General features: G+C 40.9%; 2 protein-coding genes across 15 annotated transcripts in view; one reads left to right on the forward strand and one right to left on the reverse strand.

Moving 5' to 3' along the window:
* Positions 1–8,285, forward strand: part of LOC109474522 (insulin-like growth factor 2 mRNA-binding protein 3) — a 63,071-nt gene extending 54,786 nt beyond the window's left edge. For 9 of the 14 annotated variants that reach the window (XM_019774816.1, XM_019774817.1, XM_019774829.1 and 6 more), the window contains 9 exons: positions 795–947; positions 1,192–1,327; positions 2,062–2,169; positions 2,646–2,939; positions 3,165–3,224; positions 3,527–3,550; positions 4,002–4,070; positions 4,319–4,432; positions 4,613–8,285. In XM_019774816.1, coding sequence (XP_019630375.1) covers positions 795–947; positions 1,192–1,327; positions 2,062–2,169; positions 2,646–2,939; positions 3,165–3,224; positions 3,527–3,550; positions 4,002–4,070; positions 4,319–4,432; positions 4,613–4,726 — 1,072 coding nt within the window. In that variant the 3' untranslated portion in view covers positions 4,727–8,285. The remainder of the gene's footprint in view (positions 1–794; positions 948–1,191; positions 1,328–2,061; positions 2,170–2,645; positions 2,940–3,164; positions 3,225–3,526; positions 3,551–4,001; positions 4,071–4,318; positions 4,433–4,612) is intronic. The other 5 variants (XM_019774819.1, XM_019774822.1, XM_019774820.1 and 2 more) reach the window with 5 other exon arrangements.
* An 806-nt stretch (positions 8,286–9,091) lies between these two features.
* The window catches only part of LOC109474437 (ubiquitin carboxyl-terminal hydrolase 40-like), an 18,593-nt gene continuing 1,034 nt past the window's right edge, over positions 9,092–26,650 (reverse strand). Inside the window, exons 2-29 of the mRNA XM_019774731.1 lie at positions 26,204–26,317; positions 25,948–26,073; positions 25,717–25,755; positions 25,226–25,372; positions 24,702–24,845; positions 24,349–24,401; positions 23,925–24,037; positions 23,410–23,510; positions 22,893–22,961; positions 22,192–22,451; positions 21,660–21,814; positions 21,203–21,284; positions 20,636–20,807; positions 20,282–20,369; positions 19,719–19,792; positions 19,166–19,373; positions 18,924–18,967; positions 18,610–18,683; positions 18,173–18,299; positions 17,337–17,394; positions 16,837–16,884; positions 15,156–15,244; positions 13,955–14,197; positions 13,400–13,602; positions 11,179–11,328; positions 10,822–10,887; positions 10,181–10,523; positions 9,092–9,927 (exon numbers count right to left, since the gene is read on the reverse strand). Of these exons, the coding sequence (XP_019630290.1) occupies positions 9,736–9,927; positions 10,181–10,523; positions 10,822–10,887; positions 11,179–11,328; positions 13,400–13,602; positions 13,955–14,197; positions 15,156–15,244; positions 16,837–16,884; positions 17,337–17,394; positions 18,173–18,299; positions 18,610–18,683; positions 18,924–18,967; positions 19,166–19,373; positions 19,719–19,792; positions 20,282–20,369; positions 20,636–20,807; positions 21,203–21,284; positions 21,660–21,814; positions 22,192–22,451; positions 22,893–22,961; positions 23,410–23,510; positions 23,925–24,037; positions 24,349–24,401; positions 24,702–24,845; positions 25,226–25,372; positions 25,717–25,755; positions 25,948–26,073; positions 26,204–26,317 (3,582 nt within the window). The 3' untranslated portion in view covers positions 9,092–9,735. The remainder of the gene's footprint in view (positions 9,928–10,180; positions 10,524–10,821; positions 10,888–11,178; positions 11,329–13,399; positions 13,603–13,954; positions 14,198–15,155; positions 15,245–16,836; positions 16,885–17,336; positions 17,395–18,172; positions 18,300–18,609; positions 18,684–18,923; positions 18,968–19,165; positions 19,374–19,718; positions 19,793–20,281; positions 20,370–20,635; positions 20,808–21,202; positions 21,285–21,659; positions 21,815–22,191; positions 22,452–22,892; positions 22,962–23,409; positions 23,511–23,924; positions 24,038–24,348; positions 24,402–24,701; positions 24,846–25,225; positions 25,373–25,716; positions 25,756–25,947; positions 26,074–26,203; positions 26,318–26,650) is intronic.

Here is a 26,650-nt window from a genome sequence, read left to right on the forward strand (position 1 = left end):
GCATCTGGTCTCATGCAGGAGTTTTTATATTACCGATAGTTCTTGAATATAGTTCTGTAGAATGGTCTCATGCTGGATTTTTTATATTACCGATCGTTCTAAATATAGTTGTGTAGAATGGTCTCATGCTAGATCTGACATATAGTGGAACTTGTAAGATGGTCTAACTTTTTCTTGCATTTTTATGTTACGCTTCCAAATAGTTCCTCTATTCTCAATCCCTGAGGATAGTGACAGATGTGTTTGATATACACTGGGATGATTGTATACATCTTGCTGTTTATTCAGTAGTTGTCCATCCATTTATAGATTGACACTGAAAAAGCAAACTCTGAAACAGCAGAATGTTGCAAGAATAGATGACTGTACCACTGTTAGGCAAGAAGTGTTATATTCATCCCTCTAACAACTTGATCGAAAACTGCAGCTGTACTTGATTCCAATGTAAACATGTATTACTCATAAGCTTAGTATACAGAATGATGGCCCTCTTGCTGTTTTCTATATAAATGCACTTTGCCTTTGTGTTTTAACTTTGCTTCATCGTATGACTTATTGAATATTAGTCTGTTTTTGTTTGTAACACTGCCTTAATGCCATGGAGATGAGAAAAGCCAGTCACTGACAAAAAGTGGATGCTACTATGTAGAAACATCTGACAGTTTTCAAATTCTGTCCAGTTGCTTAAGTAACAGTCCTATTGTGTATTACATTACCTGGATGTCTAACCTTCATGTACAAAACTTGTTTTTGGGAAACACTGAATGTGGAATGGTTTGTACCGTACTGTGCAGCACTGATGACGAGAGGTCCGACCCCCCTTCCAGCGAGGACGTCCCGCTCAAACTCCTCGCCCACAACTCGCTCGTGGGCCGTCTGATCGGCAAGGCTGGCGTCACTCTCAAGAAAATCATGCAGGACTCCAACACACGTATTAGTATTTCCAAGTAAGCGCAGTCATTGTGTGTTATTAAGTTTGTTACATAAACATACAGTAGAACTCAATCACTATCCAAGCTTTGTACACCTAGAAACATGGCACAGATAGACTTACACTTTAGCCTTATGAATGGAAATTCACTATTATGTTATGACAACATTTTTCCACCTGGTTTTATCCCAAATTCCATCTCTGGGACCATGCTATGTAATTTGAAGGTTGAACTGTTGCTCTGTCTCCCTCCCCTGCAGCATGCAGGAGCTGACTCTGTACAACTGGGAGAGGACCGTGACCATCTCTGGCGAAGTGAACGCCCAGTGCAAGGCCGAGAAGTTCATCATGCAGAAGCTCCGTGCTAGCTATGAAGCCGACATGCAGAACATCACGGTAGGATTCTGTACACGTGTTTCAACAAGTGACAAAAACAAGCATCACTTCATATACCTGCATTGTACGCTGAAACTGTAGCACAAATACCATATTTATTTATATAAGAAAGAAGCATAATGCATTTTGAACGAAGCATCGTTCTACACAAGGAGTCCTGTTGTAAAAATAATCCTCCACAAAAGCATGTCTGAGGTGAGACTGTGGTTGGCAAGCTGTCAATCACTTCCAGGGGAGGGGTGTGTGGCCTTGGAACAGGCATCAGGAGTAGACTGCATGTTGTAACGCTTTAGAAGAGTGTGGTTTTGTTGGAACGTATACTAGAAACGTTGATGTACAGACGACAGCTGTCAATCACAGCCAGCTTCAGGCTTTTCTGGAGGGGTTATAAAAGGTTTAGGGGGTGGGAGTTCCACAGCAAAATCTACCCCCTGTATGAGTTCCTTTCAGTACTTTGTAAAACCTTTTTCCCTTTTTTTTTCGCAATGAGAGTTTTCTATTGTCTGGTGTTGACAGAGTTTAACCAAAGGCAACAGGTACCTTTGCACACAATGGAAGAAATGACAACAAGCCACAACTTACTGTCTTGGCCTACCACCACCTCCCTCCTTCCCACCCTCAACACAAAACAAAAAACAGCATGCAGACACAAACACCCCATGTAATTGTGAAATTTTTGTTGCTGCTGGCCACGGGCTGGATTGTCTAATGGGGACCTCCTGTTCAAACCACAGCAACACCAGAGCATGTTCCCTGGGCTGAACCCCATGGCGATGTTATCAGGCCTGCTTCCCGGGCTGCCCAATCCAAACTCCCGTGGTAACCCTTACAATGGACCAATGGTAAGTGGCCAGACACACCGTCAAGCCAATCGCGGTAGCGGTTACAAAAGGAAATCAAGGTCGAGGCACATTGTGTGGGGAAAGTGACGTCAGTGTTGTCTGTGATTGACAGCTGTCTAATTTGGTTTGAATCCCTTATGAGTTCAGAGTATGACCTTACTGGATTTTCCCTAGCTGTTACATTCAGGGTTCAGTTTCTAGCAGTCTGTATGAAACTGGCAATGTTCTGTCACAGCTTGTGATTTAAGTACATACCTGTATAACTATTGGTACATTTTGTTTTATTTTCTAGGTGTCTTTCTTACCTTTACTGTAAAGCAAAATCTACATGCAAAAAGTCTTCAACATAAAGTAATGTACACATACCATCAAATTCCTAACAAACATAGAACGTGTTCAAGACGGTCTTTTACAACTAAAACACATCGCATGTTGTACATGTACAGAAGATATGAATGTTAATTGTGTGATTCCAGACGGAGCCCAATGCCATGCCAGGCAACCCTGCCATGTTCCCTGGCATCCTGCCCCCAGCGGCCGCCGCCCTTGCCATGCAACAGCAGATGCAGCAGCCCCAGCCCTCGGAGAAGTCGGACCTGTGGGTACCGGGCGGCGTGGTGGGCGCACTGATCGGACCGGGCGGTCAGAACATCCGCTCGGCGTCCAGGCAGGCCAACGCCACCATCAAGATCGCACCGGCAGACCAGAGCGCTCAGGGGCAGGGCGAACGCAAAGTGTCCATCACCGGATCTCCTGACGCCCAGTGGAAGGTAGGGACGGTCACATGGCACGTGTAGAGAGTAGAGAAAGTGAAACAAAATATGACAGCTTTTATTTCAGGGTGTCATAAGTTTGTTTCTGTTACTTGCAATAAAAGATCAGTTACGTACAACAAGAATTACTGTAAGGATGTTGGTAGAACCATATACTTCTTCTAATCAAATTTGACAATATGTGCCAGCCAACTGATATGCAAATATTTACCTTCTGTGCAGGTACAATGGTGGGTCTTCACCAAAGTCGGACAGGAGGCATATGCAGGCAACGATGTGGTAGTACGATCTCATTTTTTTAGTCTCATTTATAGTATACTGTAAGTCTTGCTTTGGGTATACTGTACTAGGGTGTCTGGGCCATATTGTAAATTTGAAACATTTGTGCCCTACCAAAGAAGGTCTTCATTCTTTGCAGTTTAACCTTTTTTCTGCTGCTGACCTGACCCATAACCAATACAAATTTGGTGCCTAAAGGTTAACTAAACAGGGAGAAGGTTAAAGTATGGTAGTTTAGAGTTGTTAAGTATACCATAGTTAGCTTGACGTGAAGGAGTAAGGGTGTTTCCCTTTGTGTTGGACAGGAGGGGTACACAGGGAACAACGTGGTGAGTTGGCCCCAGAACTTACTCTGCTTGGTGTGGGGCAATCTTTGCTCGTGCTTAATGTTTTCCTGAGAAAGAACAGTGATGCTTCTTCCTGTAGTAGTTCTCCCCAGTTTGCAGTGTTTCCTACACAGGAGTTGATAATGTCTTGGATTTTTTGTTTGCGTGTGTCTTTGTTTCCTGAGCATGGAGTGTGTTGAAGTGAAGTGATAAAAAAAACAGTTGGTAGTGTAAGAGAGCCCTCTTGCAGTTTTGAGTTAACTGCAGGGCATTTCTGCACCTGTATTGCTCTTTCTTGCCTGAAAAGGCTCTTCCCCATCTGCCTGAATTAAGTAACTGCTTGTAGATTTCACATCTTAAGTGTGTTCTAGACTAGAGATTTGTGTGTGTTGACTTCTTGTATGTTGCAAAGAAGTTCCTTGTAAGGAATGTTTGGAATGTTTCTTTTACTTAGGTCCTGCGTGCAGAAATCCCTGTGCCATCCAACATGGTCGGACGCATCATCGGCAAGAGAGGAGCCTCTGTAAGTAACATACATGTAATGTACTACATTTTGTACTTAATGCTACATGTACATACATGTACATACAGTTGCTTCAACCCAAGTGTTTCATTTGCAATACACCAATCCAGACTGTCCCTCATAATTAGCAAGTTTGATTTGATTTGTCTCTGAAAAAGTTGATTACAATGTTGGTTTTAGTTTAAATCATGTCACTGCACTGTCAACTACATTGTCTGATAAATATTCCACCCCCCTCCCCACCACAGGTTCAGGGTCTACAAAAAAATACCAGCGCAAGAATCGAAGTTCCACGCAACAAGCAGGGGGATGAAAACGGAGAGGTGCCCGTCACCATTGTAGGAAACTTCTATGCTGTTCAGGTGAGTCGTTACTGGTTGCACTTTCATTTGGAGTTAAATGATGCTGTTGCACAGAGCTTTGAATGTCACAGCTTCACACCATTCTTGAATCTTACAATGAGGGTGCTGATTGTTGGTGGTTTAAATGAATATGAAATGTTCAGTTTTATTCATTTGTGTTATGTTTTGTTCCATCTCCAGTCTGCACAGCGACAGATCCGTAAATTGGTCACACAAGCCCAACAGCAACAGCAAGGTCAGGGTCCCATGCAGCGGCGCCAGCCCGGCCCACCCAAGCATGTCAACATGCAGTAGCCCGCCACAACAACGCACCCCCCACATGGCAACCACCACGGAGCAACGTCACCCAATGTCCGACCCCTGACCCCAGTACCAAAGACTGACAAAGGATGAGAAGCATTGTTTTGCTTGTTTACCTCACATGTTTCGAGAAAAAAAAAGTTAAGTCCTGATAAAAAAAAACCCCTGATGGTATTAGTTTGACTCTTGTTGTACACGGTACGTATGTTGAGTTCTACCATGCTTGCTCTCTGTAAAAAACAAAAAAGGGGATTCGGTTTCCACTCACCTGTTTTTGCAAAGGGGACATGTAAATAAGGCATCGCTGATTTTGTGACTTTAGCTGCAAGCCAAGAAAGCGCTGTATATGCCGCTTGAGTCTAGCTTTAGGTACTTGACCACCCCCACAATTCTAACTTGGCACAGCCCAGATGTATTATAATGAATAGAAGAGTCCATATTTGGGCTGTGCCACGTAGGGATGGGGATGATCAAGCTATAGATTGCTGCGCTTGTTTCTATTGAAAAGAATTGTCTGGCTGGTAAATAATTAACTGTTTGAAGAGGTGGGGTAGAACATATGTTAGGAAAAAGCAAAGATTAAAAAAGTTCTGTCGGAGATGATTTTGCAATGAAATGAATTTGTAAGTTGGCCAGTTTGAAAAACGAGGGACGGTAATGAGATGAAATGAAAGAACTATTGTATAAAATGCTACCTCAGGAGGGGTACCCGCGTACCTCAGCTATTTTTCTGTTTAAAATCATTTGTGTATTTTTATTTCAAGAGAAAAAGTTTTTGTATTTTTTCTATGCTAGGAGAGACGAAAAAGAATGTAGAGTCAAGCCTTTTTATATGAAAAAAATTGTATAAAAAAAATTGGGGCATCCGCTGGCAGCATGTAAAGGAGAGAGATTGTATATTGAAATTCGCTGCCAGTGAGTTGTCGGTAAATGTAAATGTAAAAATGCCTTATGATGCCAAAAATGTGCTGAGTTCTAGAAATACGCAACAACGCATTAAGGCTAAAAACCATCATACCATCGGACACGAAGACCAGTTCTGTTCCAACGACAACCTGCGATGCCATTTTACCATGTCAGATTCGAAAGACCCAAAGTAAAGCTTGAACTGGAGTTGACCGGCTGTGTGTTGCCACGGTCTGTCGCTGGGGCTAGCGTGGAATTTAAAAAAAGATCAGATCGGAATGCTAGCCCGAAAACGTACTCCCTGGAAAGATGAGAGCAACTTACAAATTTATTGGTAGGTCTATGTTCTTCACAGTTATAGCCATTAACTTCGAAGTTGAGACAAAAAAGTAAAAAAAAAAATATAAAAAAAAAGCAACACCAATATTCATCTCTCCGGGTCCCCCCTGTACGGATGTTAAGTGAACTATTCCAGTGGGATGTTGTTGTGATTCCATTGGAATATTACATCCAGAAATGGGGGTGCAGGCCTGTGGCCTCCCTGGAGGGACAACAAAACCCCATAACAGTGGCAAAAGTATAGTTGGAAAAGGTTGAGGCAGGAAAACATGATCGCAGCACATTACACTTACTAAAGGAGGAGAGAAAGTCGATATTTTTCCTTTGTTGTACAGCAGTAAAAAAAAATCACAGCCGTATGTACCACCACCAATACATCGTAGTTTCTGCAGGGTTGTGTACGCGTGGAAAATACTAAAAAGATGTGGCCCAAGCCCTGTATTTAAACCCCTTGGAGTCGTGGAGTTATAAAGGATCGCTGTGCAATCAAAGGTAGGTGACTGTCTGAGCCAAGCACCTCTCAACAAAACTGGATACTCACTGTTTGGGACGTTTTGAGATTTTTCTCTTTTTTTTTCCTTTCCTTTCTGTTGAACCAATTTGGTTTTACATCTATATAATACTTATATTGTGTAGTATTGCCAATGTAGTAGATGACATTACTAAGCAGAATACGATGAAATGACAAAATGAATTGACAACTCACCTAGTAGGAAAAAAGGTAGAAACACTGAGTGGAAAGATGATTTGAAGTTTTGATTCTGGAAGGGAAAGATAGAAACTGATTTAACTGTTGTTTCCAAGATGTAGTACAATTAACTTTAATTTTTTTTTTCTTCAGTTTACTTTTTCGATTATTTCCAATTTATGCTTAGGGAAGTTGTAGTTTTTGCAACTATATTCATGAGCCTGTATTCCCAGCTCACTCTAGACAGATAACGGAAACAACTGAACATTATATCGATACATAATATAGAAACATAATGCTAGTGATGTTATAATTAACTGTGGTTGGTTGCCAGTGGTGTTAGTCTTGAAAGAAAGAAGTTCTCAAAAAGAAAATGAAAAAGCTTCGCCCCGAGGCGTAGCCAAAAAAGGGTACTGGTGGTTATGTTGAACAGTGGAAATTTTGGACGGTTACATGTTAACGAAAACAGGCGAGGAAACGGATTCGATATCGTGAATACAGGACATACATAAAACTGGAGAGAAATACACCCAAATACAAGCGATGTTCTTTTCCCTGTGTGGGATACATACTACAACACTTAGTACAATGTTAGGGGTTTGAATTTTGCGAGAACTGTTAACCCAACTGTCGTTCTAGTGGAGTTTTACACGTATTACTGTAACTGGGATTCAGGCCAAGTAGTACCTATATTTACAGTAGACTGCACATATTGTATCTATCGTAACTGTTAGAGCACTCGAAATAAAACTTGTTGGTTTACCCCTATAGATGAGCAATACACCCCTCGATAACCTCTGCCCACCACAACTTCAAAGCCTCAAAGTCTGGATAAAATGAAAATAACGAAAAGCTCCATTACCACCCTTTCTTTACGGGAACACAAAAGACAGTTTCACAGAAAACAAACAAAAAAGTAACATTCAGGTTGTTTGAACTCATATTTGCAAGTGGATAGCCTGCATTTTTGTTCTTTTGGCACTTTTCGGAAATTTTATTTCATGATGTATTCAGAACATGACAACTCCAAACGAAATGGGACACTTTTGCTTTGCAGTGGTGTTTTCAATGCGACATCTTTCTTGTAGAAAAAGAAGATAAAAGAAGAAAGTTTACTTTGACAAAACAGTCCCAGTAACAACCATTGAGTTGGTCCTTGCAGGGGTAATTGCAGCATCTTATGGGAAAGAGTTAATTGAAGCGAAACAAAAAAAATCCTCGTACGTAAGAGTTTTGAGTAGCACAGTACACAACCCTTTACTGCCAACGTGAACTGTTTTCTGACAATGCTTGGCTCATGTAGGATAGCTGTAGACTCCTTGTACAAGTCAGAACCTTGTGATTCTACCTGTGAAAATTTACCTGTTCACCCCTCTTCTCTAATGGTACATTCCAACATGCAACACGTTACTGGAGTTTTGGAACTGACCATTTCACACGTAGGGGACTTGACAGAACCTTTTTCGCAGTCTAGAGAAGAAACATTTGTGATGACCTAACTGTACTTTTGTTCACCCTGGAAAACTATGAAGTGACGGCGCATCTCACTGTATTGGCGTATGTACCATCCCGTTTGCAATACCATGTTTTCCATTTTTTCTACTATGGAAATAAATTATTCTAGTTAACATTCTGTGTCTTTGTGTTTTTACTTGAGTACTTTCTATAGCTGTTTAGCAATACACAGATGTAGGCAGCATATTGAGTACTATCCATAGGTAAGGCAAGTCTCATGGAGGCACTAAGATTAAGATTTTCCAAGACACTAAAGATTTAGAATCTACAAATACCTAAAGCCAACTAGTACCATATTGGTTACTTAAGTACTATCCATAGATATTTAGCAAGATAAGCATGTCTCATACAAAGGCACTGCAATCTTGTACATGTAGTTAAGACTTCAAGGCACTGAAAATTATAAATACTTGAAGCCAACTATACTAGTGCCATATTGCTTAACTGGGATCATAGAAAGAAACACAGTAATGACTAGGATCCGTGGGTGTTGGTCAGTCAACAGTTTAATATCTTTGTCTCAATGGACAATAAGCAATAGATTGTATCCACATACAAATTCAGTGATATTTTCCCGGCCTCTACCAGGCTTTGGGAAGCAGCTGGAAAGAGTAGAAATTGGCCAAATAGACGGTATGCCAGTTTGCCACTCCTTGTTCCCTCCTCTGGCATATTGTCTATTTAGCTAATTTCTACTCTTCAGCCGCTTTCCAAAGCCTGGTAGACATTTTCCCTCGAAAGCACATTGAAATTGTTCAGACGGATAGTAAATGGGGACGTGCTATTTCAGGAAAATTGTTGAATATTCTTCCTTTTAACTGCCAAACTGAAAATTACACACATATTCGGGATTTAGTAAACATAACTAAAACAAGAAATATTTCAAAGAAAGTTTGTATGTTTAATTTACCATACATGTAAATTATAATAAAGTTTGTCATTCAGTATGTGGGTGTGATGTACCTTTGCTGATAACAAACTACTAGTATATGGTGACATTGCACAGTAGTCATTGCAAATCTTCAGAATGTGCTAAAGTTGTAACCTCTCGCTGCTAGAGGCTGATTGCATGGACCTCCTCCCTCAGAGCTTTTGGCCTTACACCTCCGGCTCAAGAGAACCATTCTCAGAACTACCAACAGTAGTCTTCATCACCACAAAAATGCAAAAGCTCAGGATTGAAACCAGTCATCACAGCCTCCAACACCATGGTAACAGACTCAGTCTGACAACAATCGCACAGTTGCATAAATCCATGGCATAAAGATGTCTCCAATTCTCCTGACTTAGAGGTGTTAGCCATTAAGCTCCTATAGAGCCCTAGTGGTAGAGCCTGCTGAGAAGACTAGTTAGCCTGTGTGCCTTCCGCTGTCTCCTAATGCCACTGGCCACCACAGAGTGTGGACTTGCTGATATCTATAACGTCTGGTGATGATATCACGTAATGAGCTAATTCAAGCAGACGTTATAGGGAGTCCAGACTCCGTGGTGGCCAGCAACATAAGAAGCCGGCAGAAAGTACAGAGGATGGCACCCAGACTAGATGACATCAACATCATCTGAAGTCATCCACATGTATGGTGATGCCCACTTCTGGTCTTCTCTCCTTCTTCCCGCCTCTGCTACTGTTTTTGCCCTGCTGTCGTTTCTGCTTCTTCTCTTCTTCCACCCTGCGCAGCTCCTCCTTCCCAGCGTCATCTGTGGGGGTCGAGAAGTCATCCTTGTTGTACGGATCAAACTGTAGATCCTGCAGGAATGACAGGTGTCAATTATCACGTCAGAAATACATCTACATTACCAAGTTTCATTCAATGTTTGTTCAATATTTTACACTGAGTTATAGCTGTCTTAAAGGTATAATAAATGTAATTCATTCATTCCCCAACAAAAGATGTTTGTTAATACTTGAGGAATGATTCCACTCCACATAATTTATACTGCTACCATTTTACAGTATTTCAAGCCTAAAAGACTATCTATTAAGTAATTTTGAATCTTACCTTAACTCCGAGTGTATCCCCATCCTTCAGCATGTAGGGAGGCTTCTTCAGGTTTGCCCCACCACCCCCTCCACCCTTACCCCCTCCTCCTCCCCCTTTCTTCTTCCCTTTAGTAGGTTTTCCGGACATTTTGGGCACTTGTATGGGGAGCCACTGGAATTTCTCTGGAAAGTGTTTGGCGACAGACACTCTTTCCACTGGAAGTACGAAACGATCGGCGATGACTTGTTTGAGAACAGAAGGCGTGGCACCTCTGCTGGTATCCCACAGGAGTTCTTCCTCAGGGGTGTACTCGCGGGAGTTTGGTATCCTCCGGCGTAGGTTTAGCACAAGGACACTTTGGCTGCAAGGAGATGATATAGCAACATTAGCGTAGCCCTTATACATTGTAGTGTAGGTATTAGCAAGGAATATAAGACATCATCAATTAGGTCTTCAACCATTTACTAATAAAATTTCTTTCTTCTTATTACATGGCTGCCATTTCAATTGTATTATAATATATGTCTTTAAGTTTATAGTCTGAAGTAGAACTTTGGAAGTGTATCTAATTATAATATTTAAGAGTCAAGAGGCTATCATGACTTGACTTGTATGAAGAACGAATGAATAAACCAGTCTACTACTACTAAAGTACTTACTTGAGATCCTCCTCCTGTGGCAGTACCTGAACACACAGTTGGGTGGCACTGTTGATTTTAAGATACCTGCAGTAGAAAAGACGGAAAAATATAAGGGAGAAACTGTGATGTAAGCACTGTATATTGAATATAGATATATAATGACTGACACAAGCTCATTTTCCAAGTAAAGGTTGGGCTGGTTGGGACATTTTTTAGGACTTTGAAAGAAACGCTCAAAAAAGCCAGAGAAAATGCCTAGAGAAAGGTATAAGAAACATCCCAAGGAGTCTACTTGAGAATAGAGTCAGCTGAGGAATGATTCCGCTCTATTCTGCTTGGAGAATTATTATAGTTATTACACAGAGCTGCCCTTACTTGAGAGTCTGTGTGCCCCCCCTGAGCACCCTTGCCGGCCGCCCCCCCTCCACTGTCCTGACCCTGAGAAACCCTGGGGTGGGGACAGGAGCATCCTTCATATGGGGGCGGGTCAGGAGCTGGGTCTTCAGGTCCAGCAGTGAAGCCTCCCTGTGCAGTGGGGAAAACACACTGTAAGGTCTTACTAGCATTCTTTGTTTGTTAGGTTAGATGAAGGTTAGACATCCAGGTAAGCAATTTATTTATTTATTAGCTCGGCTTACAACATACAAGGTTGCCCAACTAGACTATTGTTAAGTGTCAACCCTGGGAGAAAATAGGATAGGTAGTCATACATACAACATATGCAACATAGATATTTTTTTTTATTTTTATTCACATGGATTTTTGAGCATTGGATAGGAAGCACTTGTTGTGCTTATGTAAATCCGCTGCTCATAAAACATAATACAAATGTAAACATAAAGATGGCATAAAGTATAGCATTAACATAAAATGAAAGTGGCTGGCGCACCAATACCTAGCATAACATTATTGAGATTGGTCAAATCTTCCAGAGTTGTGGATATAGTTAAACACAATATCAAAGATACGGCAGTTGGTAGGGTAAGGGAGGCTGGGGCTACCAGTAAGAAGTAAAGTACATAATGTGGCGTCATTTACGTTGAGTGGGTCGGAAGGAAGTATGTTTTCAAGATGAAGGCAAGATATGGATAACAACATTTTGGTCCTTTCAGTATTATAACATTTGCAGTGTAATAAATAGTGTTCTGGTGTCTCATTTGGATGCCCACATTTGCACTCGGGACTACTGATACAGTGATGCTGGAATAGGTGGTAGTTCAGCTGGCTGAAACCAAGCCTGAGTCTGGTGAGGTGAGTCACATGGTGTCCGTGGCCGTGAGAGTAGTGGGGATGTCTGGGCATGCTATCAAAGCAAGACTCTAATTTATTTTTGAATGCACGAATGGATGGGGATTCTTTGGCGGTCTGGGGTAACTTGTTCCAAGAGAAAACAGCAGAAGGCAAGAAGGATTTTTTGTACTTTTCAGTTCTGATGGTAAGAGGGAGATAATTCTGGTCAGTACGCAGGCCATAAGGGGTGGAATCACGGATAAGTGGGGGAACCAAGTCTTGTAGATATTTGGGAACTAAGCCATTGGCCATTTTATAAAAGTGAACAAGTTTGAACTTTTCGCGTCTGTTGGCAAGTGTTTCCCAACCGACGTCACATAGAATGCGGTGGTGATTCGTCCCTCTCATTGCGCCTGTGCAAGCCCGGGCAGCGGACACCTGGACTGACTCAAGGAGGTCTGAATCCTTCATAAGAACACCACACCAGGCAACATTGGCGTACTCAAGTAAAGGACGTATCATGGCTTTGTACAAGATTTCAAGCGTTTTCCGTGGCACAAAATTTGATATTCTTGTCAACAAGTTAACTCGCTTCATTGCTTTCGTCACCAGAGTTGACACGTGGAGTGACCATGATAAATTTGGAGTGAGATGTAAGCCAAGGTGCTGGTGAGAGGGGGTTTCAGTCAGCTGAACACCTCTAAAGTATAGTGGTGGGTGAAGAACCTTTCTTCTTTTAGAGGAAAAAGTCATCAGTTCTGTTTTGCCGGGATTGAATGTTACAAGCCACTGGTCTGACCAGTCTGACACTACACTGAGATCATGATTCAGTCTGTTCGCTGAGACAACGGGATCCATGATTATCTCTAACAGTGCGGTGTCATCAGCAAAAAGACGGGAATCTGTTCGTAGGTTGTCAACAAGGTCATTTATAAAAACAAGAAAGAGCAATGGGCCGAGAAGTGACCCTTGTGGAACACCTGCATCAATTGATAGCCATTCAGAGCACATCCCGTTTATAACAACTCGCTGTTTACGATCGCTCAGGTAGGATTCAATCCATAATAAGAGAGACCCAGTAACTCCTAGTTGTCGCAACATAGATATATAAGGTAAGCCTCAATATTCAAAGACAATACAAACTCTTAGGCACTACTGGATAAACTACGGAGATTACTTCTGGTCATTCCATCACTTTTCTTCAGCATCACAAAAATGAGCTGACGGAACTTCTAATGTAAAGGAATTACATGTACTAAAAAAAAAATTAACAGCACAACATTGGGGCTTGCCAGGAATTTGAACCCAGAACCTTAAGATTCTATAAAACTATGAAAATCAGTCTACTGGTTACAAGGGAGCTTACCTGGAAATTTCAAGGTCGCCGAGAAACAGTACTCCACTGTCGCCGCCCCCCCTCCCATCAGGCTTTGCGTGCAGGAGACTGTTGACTCCAGCTGTGATCCAACCCAGCATGCCACTGTCCCCTCCTCCCAGCATGCCTTGCTCCGGGGATGGGTAGAGGTAGACCGGGATGCAGACGAACCCCTTGGGCGGGATCCTCCCTTCCTGTAGCAAAATCCAGTTATGAAGATTGAAAACAAAAGCTTAAAGAATTGGGGATATGACTAGCCTGGCTATACTGCACTTCTTTCAGCAAAAGTACTGTAAATCACTTATGTTCATGGTAGCAAAAGTTTGCAGTCTGAGAAAAACAAATGGACATTTTTTCAGAACTATATGTTCGTGATGGCAGCAGGTGCAGCAAAAAGAAAGTTGGCTAATTATTTGTTCATGGTAATGATAAGTTTGCAGCAAAGAAGTGACCATGAAAACCGTGAATATTGAAGTACCGCCAAAAAAAATCCTGATTTACAGTATTTCAATGGAATTACAAAGATGAACCCACAGAGCGTCATACCTGTAACACTACAAGGTCACCATGGTGCAAGCCTGCTGCTTCCAGAGTGATGTCAAGGTCGTTTAGAGGATCCTCCGCCTCCCCGCACCAGTTGGTCCGGCGGAGGTGCCACTTCTCGGGAGGGATGCCCGCACGGGCGCAGGTCTGGCGGAGACAGTCACCGATCGTAGCCTTCTTGTCAGTGAGAACCTCGAAATCAGCCACATCATCCACAGATGGGAGCATACTCACGTACAACACCATCTAGGAACAGTTATAACACAAACAGTTATGGGTAATATTTGACCAATAAACCATTCATTATTATTATTACAGTTATTATAAAACCCATACTACATGCATTCATGTACACACCATCTATAAACAGTTATAACACACACAGTAATGATTAAAACCATACTACCTACATACAACAACATCTATAAACAGTTATAACACACATTGGATCTATCATGTCATCCCATACTACATAAGACACCATCTAGATCATTTATGTCGAATCTGCATTAAGAACCCTTTCTCTATAGTCTATAATGACCATGTAAAAATTCCGGCTGCCACAACCTCCCCCCACCCAAACCTCTGCTTGGAGACAACGTTGTCCTTACATGACCCCAAGAAACAGAGAACAAAACATATCAGACAATCCCCTAACACTGGGGCCCATTCACGGCAGACCTCACCCAACCAACAACTGTCTGTCTGCAGCGACAGCGTAAAACCACCGCTCTGGTAACCAATAGCAACGCTGGCACGTGCTACGCCAACTCTGACACAATCTGGCATCCATCCAAATGCCAGTCTAGAAGGATTCAGTTGCTGCCATTACTGTAGATCGTGTTACATTTGTATAGTCGCTGTGTTTTAAGACTTGGTCCGCAATTTAACTCGTCACACCTAGAAACATCTCCTCTGATTTCCGTTGTTACTACAATTCTATCTACACATACTGTTTGAAATTCCAAGACGTCACAAACAGTTCATTTTAACATGGCCACACAATAGTGGACCTGCAGGGATTCGAACCGAGAACCTTCAACAACCCTAACCACAAAACCCAGTGGCACAAGGATTCAATATCAGTGTCTCCAAACTACAAAATATCACTTTACTGACATTGCCACAAAATTGAAGTGCAAATTTAGCGTATGACACAGATTTCTACTAGAGAAAGGACAATGCCAGAGGAGCTCAGCCTTACTTGGTGCGAAGCTGGCGCTTTGCCAGGCTGGAGTCTCAGTCTCGCCTCTGTTCTCAGACTCACACTCTCCACTGTTTGGTCTTCATATACTGGGGAGGAAAACATTCTGTTTAATAGTGGTGAGACTATAATGGGCTTCAATAATCCAACATTCCTAAACAGTGGCTAGACTGTATTCTCCATGCAATACCTCTATTCTATTTATACAACAAGCTACCATTGATATTGTACATGACAATGTCGGTCTTATGTTTTAGAAAAGTAACATAAAGAATTGCAAACAGCTTCAGTGCAAGACATACTTCTGTGATATCTTTGTTCTCCATCGACAAAATTTGCTAAAGATATTGTTTTTTACATCCAAATCCAAACAAAACAATTGCTTAACAGTCACTAGACATTTAGTTATGATATCTTTGCTCTCTTACAACAATACTTACTTGCCATCGATAATGAAAGCACTACTGTAACATTAAATTGTTCCATTGTAGAAAAAAAAGCACAAAAACATTGCCAAAATGGATAATATTCTTCCTCAATTTATCCGCTCCCTTACAACAAAACCCGCTATTGTAGGTAAAACTTGCACAAGGCCAAGTCTATCTATCTTAATTCCGCACACGTCTCTTCCGTTCACCCAGACGACCTCCCCACTGTCTGACGTGTACTTGGCAATTACCTGGTCAATGGTTCAATTGGCAGCGCTGATAGAAGGACATTACACGGCTGAGTTAGCCTGATCACATGCACCATTTGTTTTGTCATGTGTGTCTGATACTATTAACAGGGTGGCTCTAATGCTTCACCTTTCCAGCTTTAATAGGCCCAGTGTTCTAGGCAGTGCCAGCCTTTCCATAATTTAAAACCTCATAATAGCTAGCGTAGTAGTAGAAGTATAAGTTTTTCCAGACAGTATAGTTGTCTGCCTCCTATTACTGTATTGTACCGAATAGTATCATTCATTCATTTATTCATTCATTCATTCTTTCATTTAGTATCTTTGAATGTAGAAGCAATTAGACTTCGGGCATGATTTTGCAAAATAAAGTCTATAATTTAATGGAATATTTGCTGCTAGCGCTCACGACAGACAAAAATTTTGCCACCTTCAACAGACAAAAATTGGCATGTTAACATGTGAAAAGAAATGTAAGGAAACTTAGCTGAGTCTAACAACAAATTTCACCTCACAAAATGCAGGAAATAGTCTTTCAGAGGGTCAAGATTTCAAGATTTTTCCTGGGGGAACATCCTCCTCCCCTACTGCTTGTATAATATGATCATGAACCTCCTATAAAGTCTATTTTTAGTACTGACTTAAGCTACATGTACAAAATGTACATGTATGTAACATTGGGACGGTATATCTTGTGTATCTACAGAAACCTTAAGTTCAATTTCTGACAACTTACAAAATGTGACGTTAAGTATTAATTTCAAACCCTTCTCAACTCGTACTGAAAAAGCAATGATATCATAACCTTTCCTATAGAATGCTAAACACGAGCTAATAAACTAAACTCCAACTCAACATGCATGGCACGCTGCTGCCAAGATTTCCCACTGTCACCCTAATGTACTTTCCAATCCGACGTTATCTATAATTCATTACTGTAATTATATCCCCATTAACGAGGTGGCTATGATTGCAGTTAAGTAGGTGGAATAATTACACACTTACAGGGAGGTCCTGTGCCCTGGTTGTTAACTATGCGGAGATGGCAGCCTCCTAGGTAGAAAGTGTAATAGTTACATACTGCGATTTTTATCATGCAAAATGAAGATCATACATCATCATTTCTAGACTGCAGAATAGAATTTTGTTTGTTGGTTGTTTGCAGGTGGTATTTACACTTTGACGTATTATGTTGACATGTGTTGTTAAAAACAGACTGCAGGATTTGAAACAGTTCGACATATAAAATTAAAATTACAATTCTGTAAGAATAAAATTAATATCATTCATGGAAAAATGGATCATAGTGGTTTCACATTAAATTTCAGAAATAACTATTAAGTTGCTGTAAGCATGAAATATAAATATTTGCTTTACTCACTATGTATACTGCATAGAATTTTTGATAGTCCATGTAATGTTCTTACAGAAAATACAGAACATATTGAAATATACTGTATTTGTGATACAGCAAAGGATAAAACCTTAAGGGAATGTTGACATACCATGAAGATCATCCAGCTCAAACTGTGACAAAGCCAACACCTTCACTGTTCCTATAGTCTTCAGAAATAAATAAAAACATAATCAACATGACACAATTAACACTGCCACATAACAATTGAGGTAACACATACAGTGTGTATTTATAATTGGGAGCAAGAAAATTACTGTTGAGCCTAGCTGACTGAAATAATATGTGAATCTAGTGAATTAATGTTCTATTATTTATTATTCTTTTACATTTCTGTACTCCCCCTGGGCCTCCTTGGAAATCAGCTATTGGCTGAAGGAGCTACTCAGGTGTCATTGAAGATTAAATAAATAAATAAATGTATGTTGCTTGCTTGCACAGCACAACTTAATCAAATATATATCAATTATATAATGATATACATGTAATGAAGAAGGATACATTAATTTTGTACTTTTACATGAATATCTCTAAATGAAATTATTTTACAAACAATTTTAACCTAAAACAAGAAATCAGAGATTTCAGACTTCCCAGGCTATAGTATTTTGAGTTTTTCAGACATTTAAGGTCACCCCTATTTCCTGTGTTTGATCTTTTGACCTGATATCATTCTGGTCGTCACTAATCTTTCTCATACCCATGTGCTATCAACCTTCTCTCAAGTTCACCCTATTTCCTGTACATGTGTCTGACCATTTGCCCTTCCATTCTGCCAGTACGTGTCAATCGAATTCCCCACCCACATGCTATCAACCGTCTCTGTCCGGATATACACAAAGAAACTCACAGCTCAGCTACCCATAACAATTCTTTCATACTGGAAAGTAACAAAATGAAGGTGAGATTTTGTAAAGAATGACATACCTCTTGAGTATCTACAGTGATATCTGCAGCCAGTTTATTCCCACTACAGTGTTCCTCTATAGACAGTGTGACTTGGGAAGCATCAGTCTGTCCCTGGGTCTGCTCTTCTGGGCTGCCTCCTCTCTTCCTGCAAGCCAAAATGTTGTGCGTGATTATCAGAGATTTAGAGTTTACTGATTAACCTACAAAATATCATAGCTTAGCTTTGATATGATATGATACGTTGAGTAAACATGGAAAGAACAGGAAAAACTACCAGACAGGTGAGGAAACCAAGATCATAGATATGTTAAACCATTTACTTGAATAATCAATCAATCGATCGATTGATCAATCAATCAATCAATCAATCAATCAACCTCCCTCCCTCTCTCCCCCCATCCATCCATCTATCCATAAACAGTCTTATGTAAACATGACCAGCAGGTTAACAGTACCTTCTGCTGGTCTTTGTCTCAGCCAACAGTCTGTCTCCATCCCTGAAACCCAGCACTTGTAAACTGGAACCATCCTGGAGAATACAGAAAATATTGGCATGTACACATTTGGTGAACAGGACCACCCATGGGATGCTTAAGATCAAGTTTAATGAATGCACTTTACAATTACCGCTTGTAAGAAATTTTCTAACATTCTTCTAGACACATGAGAAATAATTTGCTAAATTTTTCTGTTCAAAAATCCAAAAATCTTTAAATGCACATAGAACAATTATTGAAAGAGGTGAAAGCAGACTGAACACCGTACATACCTGAGAATTGTGCAGTACGACTGATGGAAGGTTTTCTCCTGTTTCTGGAAGAGATCAGTGAAAGTCATGAACATAAAAATAATCACATTAGAGTACTCAGATCCTACATGTATTTCTTGCTATCAGTTTCTTGGAAATTGATATTGACCTTTTATCCATTTGGAGAAGAAGAAGAGGAAGAAGAAACCGAGCAAAAACAATACGTTTTCTTCCTGTAAAGGTAAGCATAATTATCGTCTCACCACCGCTCTTGTCCGACAGTTTGGTCAGCACCAGGGCCTGTACAGGAATGTTGGTCAGGTCTGACACCAGGACTCGCAACTCTCCCAGCGCTGAACACTTCGCAAACCCCCGGCTGGTGTTACTATGGCAACCGGCGCCGGTACCATGTATGATGCTGATGGCTACGGGCTCCCAACGCTCTCCTGAAGGCACTGCAAGTCCTCCAACCTGTAAGGTTAAGCAAAGTCATGTTGATTTGATTAATTTGGATGACATGCGCACTCTGATGTCATCCATAAAAATTACTTGCTGTGGCCTTAGTCAAACCCCAAAAAAGCTTAGATTGTATTCCATGGCAGTACTTAGAAAAGTCACAATGGTTAAATTGCACTGAACACTCTGTACACTCTTTCTGTACACTCTTTCACCATTTCACCAATAAGCCCTAAGGCATAAACTTAAAAAAGTCAACTCAAACCAGTTTAGCTTAAGAACTCAATAAACAGTTGACCTACTCTTCCACTGGTCATGACAGAGAACTTAGACCTAATGTGTGACAGTGGCTTCACGTACCTGATGTCCATCCCAGACAAACAGTTGGGTTCCCTCAGCAATGCCAACGTCCAACACTCTTTTACTGTCCTCCCCTGAAACATTAAGGAATACATGTGGGAGGTTTAAAGCTTACATGTTGTAAAATTTGAAAATTTTTGGAAATACACCAAAGGAAAGCAAGCCTTGCATTTTCATTAATTCCTTTGCATATGGCTTATGACACAAGATTTTTTTATATAACCGATAAACCGCCTTTAGGTGTAACACACCAGTCAGTAAGTTCAAGCTGCATAAGACCAAACTGTAAGGTTTGATCCATGCTCTTTTCAATAGGACAGGTGGGATCTTAAATTTATGTGCTTGAGGTGTGGATATCCTCAACATGGTAGCCCTCGTTTTATGCCCCATCCCCATAGCTAAGTACTCATTTTTACCTGAGTTGAGTGAGAAAATAGGTGTAAAGTGCCTTTCCAGAGGATGCTACATATGGGGCCTGCTATACCGTCTAGACAGATAAAGATGCTAGGGATTCAAGTTTTTGCTCTGTAAGTAAGTACATTGTATGAAGTACAAAAGCCCACCTGACACACAGTCGTATAGATGTAGACCTGCTGGTAGCTGTTTGGCTATGTGAAGGCACATGGGTCCAGCCCACAGACTTCCCAACATCTGAAACAACAAAGGAGACAAGTAACCATAAAAACCTATCAGGTTGAAGAATGACTGAATAGCAAAGTTCTTAATTCACAACCACTTGTTTAACTAGAGCCAACATTATGATGACCATCTGTAACCTACGTCGATGAAGGTTAGACATCCAGGTAATACGATTGGTGAAGAAGAAGAAACGAAGAAAATTTTAAACCAATTTTTGTTTTTGTTTTGAGAAGGTAAACATAATGACCGTCTACAGTGAGTCTATAAACCATACCCACCTCTCGTATAGACACCTTCAGATCTTCCACACTTTTCCTCCTGTCCAGAGTCAGTCTCATCACATTGCTATGGCAACCAGGGAGTGTCTGCAGAGCCCCGCCCTGGTACATGTACTCGTGAGAGACCAGCACGTCTACACTGATGGTGTTAACTGCTGTGTCATACTCCTCCCTGTGGTAATTAACATGTCAGTAGGTTTATTACCTCCAGGTATTGATGAAAAATGCAGGTATTACTTTGGTGTGTCCTCCATGAAAAATGCAGGTATTGTTTTTAGTGTGTCCTAGTAGGCAGCTACACAAGAGCACAGAAGAACAATGCTGGAAAGAAAGAAAGCTGAAACATATCAGCAGTGACAAACCACATCACAAGAAATAACTGCAAATAGACTTGGACTACTGGGCCAAGGTGATAGAAAGACAGGACAGCATATGTAATTCTTTGAATTAAGGAGGCTGTATGACTGCAAATGCAGTTATCAACACTTCACAGAACTACATTTCAGTAAACATGTATTACCATTTCATGTAATTAAACATGTACAAAGACATGTATGGCACACCAACCTTTCCTTCTGAAGCCTGGAATTTTCTTCAATGACTTCTGCCAACTGCCAGGCTTGCATACCATAGGTTGGGAGGCCTTTGGCTGTGAGTTGAAAGGAGAAATGCTTTAATTTAAAAAAATGCTGACCGGGGGCCAAGATGGGAAGAGCTGGTACTTAATATTTTATAAATGCCAAGTTTGGTGAGGTTGGCTACTGTTCGGCTGCACCAGCCGAATGTTTCAAAATGTTAAAAACATTTAGGTGTGGACAGGAGGTTTGGCAATGTTTGGCTGGTTTTTGAGAGTACAGGTGAGTAGTACTAGCGGGTGTGTAGGGTCAAATTTGACTCAAAGTCAGTTTGATTTGTATTGAAAGGTAGGGGTGGCCTAAATCTGGTCAGACTGCTCCCAAACTTGAGCCAACCTTGGTTGTTTGGTGGTCAGGGGAAGGTTCTGAATGTGTGACAGTGGTTTTACCTTCCAGTGGCCTGTTGAGAGATTTTCTCCTGTAGAACAGCATGTAGGCACTCTCCTTGCCCTGGTACTGGGTCTGTATCTCTGACTCAGGGATGGGGCGAACTCGGGAGTCGTTAAAGTCAAACCAACAGTTCACAACATCCGAGGGATCAGACCTGAATACACAACAAATAAACAAAAACATAGTACTCAACACCTCCAAGGAAATAGGCCTGTTAACACACATGTACAACAATTTGAACAAACAAAATAAACAAACAAAAACATGGTAATCAACACCTTCAAGGCACTAGACCTGTCAATACAACAAAAAGACAAACAAATATATGGTAATCAACACTTCTGAGGCCTGTGAAAACAAACAAACATACAAATGTGATCCAGAAAATAGAGAAATCACACCTGTTAACACAACAAACACACAACATTCTAATCAATTAAAAAAATCATACCAGTGAACAAAGCAAACAAACAAACAAATAAACAAACAAAACATGGTTATTCACAATTATTTACACAAATCATACATCACCTTTTAGCAGGCTTCTTCACTGCAGAGGTTTCGGTCCCCACATTTACCCCACAATTGCACTTTCCTCCCACATCCAGTTCTTGGCAGCTGGAATCCTGACTGGACAATGTTTCCCCTTTCTTGTCTTCACCAGACATGCCGTCTGTTTCCGTGTTTGTTGCTGCTGTATCGGGCATGTCTGCAGGGGCGGACGGCTCCTTGAGTGACACCCAGTTCACTACAGGGTTCAGCTCGAAGATGTCGTCATATTTCTTGAGGAACTGCAAGACGTCAGATTATTAGAGTTACTGTCTTGGTAGTTCATTATCATACTGTAACTTGCATGTACCACATTACTGAAAAGTGGCTGCAAATTAAATGACTGATCATACATTTTACGATGTACATAAAAGAGCAATACATGGGTTCTAGTTGCACATTTGGCCCAACTAGTACTGTCATGCCACCTAGCAGCAAAATGAAGTACTGCAGCTGTCTACCAAGTTGCTAGTCACATGCATCCAATCATCCAATTAAGTTAAGTTACTGAGCAAATTTAAGACATACCAGGCTCCAGTATGCTTAATTTTTCTATCATTTACAATTCCTGGTTATTGTGTTAAAGAAAAAAAAATAACTGAAGGACACAACTGCCAATTTTGATATAGTTTGATTCCACTACAAGTATCTGCATTACTACAATTGAATCCTTTTCTATGTACCCTTGTGATTGGTCCATACTGTTTCTTGAAGCGCTTGTTCCACGACACTCCGGTTTGTTCCATCAGAGCCTGAAAACAACATACAGCACGAGTCAGAATAGTGCAGAACAGTAGCCAGCTGACTTTGAAATGAAGGGACAGTTTTACACAGTTCTTTTCTACTACATATATGTATGGCTTCCCTAGCTGTACCCAGCTGTAGGAATGTGGCCAATCCCCAGCCATGACTTCTGTATATAGTACTGCACCTGTTTTGTTGTTCTTGTTTGTTTGTTTGTTTGTTTTTTGTTTGTTTGTTTTTTTCTTACCACCACCACCGGTCACGCTGGGGAACGACCACTCCCCTAAGCCCTAGACCCCGCGAGGGGTATTGCTTAGTACCATATAGATGTAGATGTAGATGTACATGTAGTTAAATTGACGGGAAGGAAATTAAGTGTGGGCTGTTTTATTGCCAACCACAATTTAATGTCAGAGTGTGTAAAATGTTACATCATGCCCTTTAAGTCTGTCCCACCTGACTGAGCTTGTCCACCGTGGTGCCCCCCTCCCCCACCTGTTGCAGGATGGCCTTCAGCAGCTGGGTGGGGTTACTGACCTCGATGTAGTCAACCTTGCCTGTACAAATTTACAAACTTTGTTAAAGTACATTACAGAGTCTGAAGTATATCATCTTCATGTAGATGTTGATAAATCTGCATAAATAGATTGACACAAGGATTTATTAGATCCAATATATGTATCCAATATCACCGTCATCATCGTCATCCTTTCACTCTGATGCACAACATTTAACTCTTATTGCTGTAAGTCTATATCGTCCCCCGTCCCGGTTGAGACAAGGTTGGTTCTAATCCCTGATGTACATGGCTTTCTTTACACCTGTCACACCTTTTTGCTAACATTACACAGAATTGTGCATAAAGTCACATGTCCTCAGCAGCTGGGTTAGGTAGCTGAAGAAGGCTGAGTTATTCAGTAAAAAAATTCCTGCAAATCGAATTTTTTTTTTTAAGAACAGTTATTTGTTACCTGTGCTGGGGTCTGTAGGTATGGCCACTTCCTGGTCCTCTGGAGGAATCCAGACTCCCAGTCCGTCCACATCCCTGATGTACGCGTGGTAGTGACCGCCATGGGCACTGCCCCTGAGGGGTCACAAAAACAAGAAAAAGGTTAGTGCAACATCTTCAAATCAACATCGTAATCAAAAGGCAATGGGGGGAAATCACAGATAGGAGTCTTCATCCACTTAGAAGAAAAGGAGACACACCGACACCAAGGAGGTTAAAAAAGGGAAGGAGGTTAACCCTTTTTTAACCTCCTTGCCTTTTTTAACCTCCTTGCCGACACACACACACACAAATAAACAGTGTCACACACACATACAAATACAGAAAAACTCATTAACACATTAACAAACACACAGACAGACAAGCTTCACTCTGAAGTTACTTACTTGTGGATAACAACTGAAAACAGCTCATACATCGTGTCTGTTTCTTGTTCTGCCTGCAAAAAACACAATCAAAGGACTAAATGTTTATAATACAACTTTTGACCAATAAATAAAATACCTGCAGGTAGAAAAAGGAAAAGTTGACCATAACAATCAAGAAGATTATGAATATAAATTTCCCTTTTTGTATTACTAAAAGCCATTTTCCCTTAGTATCAATGATACTCAACATAATGATCCATACTTCCTAAACTCTAAGTGGTGCGGGTTTGTAAAAAAAAGTATTTTGAGCCCTGGTGGTGGCTAAATGTATTATATATAGTGATCATGAAGACACATATCCTCAAACTTACATCTTGACAGAAGACAGCCATGTCCAGTTCCTTAGGGAAGGTGAACTTGCCGGTTTCCTTGTACCTCTCCCACTTGACATAGTCATAGCTGAACCTGAGCAGGGAGAAGGACAGGATGGGGGGCAGCTTCTTCAGTCTGGCACCCTGGTAGAGGAGAATGAAAATATATTAGCAGGGCTCAATATTCACTTTCTTGAATACATGTAGGTACACTGGGTAATCTAAGCTATAGATTTAGTTGCACAGAAGAAATTTTGGGTGCACAATACAAAATAAAGTAGAATATAAGGAAAACCTAATGGCAAATCGTACTGCCTATCTTCAGAGCTTGAATCTGAAATTCTATAGGTAACTTTTGAACACATTAAAGTAATACATCAATGCTTTCTGATGTTTAAGTGTCAAGATTAAGCTACATACTAACCTAAAAAAAGTTGCTGTACTTCTTATTGCATCAACAATTGTTCTTGTTCATGTTTTTAAGCTTGCACTAATTTCAACAGTTATCTCTGAATAAGACTGACCTTTCTCGCATTGACCAGCCTATTGCACTGCTCACATCTGTACTGGTTCTTCCCTTCTAGTCTCTCCATCTCCACATACTGATCAGTCAGGGCATGTTGTAGTGAGGGGTAACCTGCCACAGCCACCGTCAGGTCCTGGAAATCTTCCTGGAAAAAAATAAAAACATCAGAGGGGTAATAAGCATGTCGACCAAATGTATTGCACCTGCACGAAACCCGGAATGTATTATGCACAGCAATTCAGCAGAACGTCTCGCTTAAAGTCATACTTGCATATTTAACGATGACATCCTGTACTTTTGAAATGTTGTGTCAGAAAAGATATGGTCTGCAACAGGCTAAATTCTGGTGCAATGTTGGCCAAGCATCGAACAAAAACTGTGAAAGCAAGAGATTGTGTAACACAGGTGACATGCATTGTCCATTTGAAACAAAAAGTGTCAAACAAACACTGAGTAGGGATTTCACATATGTCAATTCTCAAAACCTACCTCACGTGTGCTGATCCTCCCACATACACCACAGATGATCTGGAGGGCAAAACATCAATACAAAAACATTTAATAAGAAACCTATCCCCATGACATCTAAGTTCACGAAATGAGATTTGAACTTAGCACATAGCTTTGTCTACGGAATTACCATACAAAACCTTTACAATGGTTATTGTACATGTATGTTGTTTTCTAATCAGAGATGGCAAAAATTCTTGAGTACCTTACCTGGTTGACCAAGGTACCATGGTACAAGTTGGCGATGAGTTCTTGTCCTGATGTCCCCACAAGCGAGCTCTCTATAGCACTGAACAGGATACGGCTCAACTCCTGAACATCATGCTGCTGCAACTCCTGTGCATAAAAAAATTATTATGTTAACACGCAATACGATTTTAGGGCAGGAAAACTGCTACTATACAGTTATTGATACAACATGTCTACAAACCACTGCCAAAATTGAAATTCTGTGTTTGTAACATACCTCGCTATTGGTCCATCCAAAACTGTCCGTGAGCTCAGTGGTGCTGTAGGCCTCCTGATCGACCAATAGCAGCTTGGCAAACAGTCTCTGCAGCTGGATGGGGATGACCCTCACCTGGGGACAAAGGTAATTTTTTAGACGAAAGAGAAACTGCTACACGATGATATGGAACATCTGGTCATTGTGGACTAGTGATTTTTTGTGGATCGTTTATAGCGAGTCTAAGATCATTTTCTATATTGGTTCAAGCATTAAGAATCCTGTGTATAGTGGCTACTGTAACTATCTTCTTCAAGTTACTTGAGTGCATGGTCACTATAGATGGCTTTCACTTTTTTGAGGAAGTTATTTCATTTTCTTCAAATCCCTTGAGTGGTTACTCTCCAAGCAGAGGTATGGGTTTTGGGGGTATTTTTAGCGTGTTTTTAGGCTTTTTTATCGGGGTTA

The sequence above is a fragment of the Branchiostoma belcheri genome, unplaced genomic scaffold, assembly GCF_001625305.1.
Source record: "Branchiostoma belcheri isolate BF01 breed outbred unplaced genomic scaffold, Haploidv18h27 scaffold31, whole genome shotgun sequence".
Taxonomy (NCBI): domain Eukaryota; kingdom Metazoa; phylum Chordata; class Leptocardii; order Amphioxiformes; family Branchiostomatidae; genus Branchiostoma; species Branchiostoma belcheri.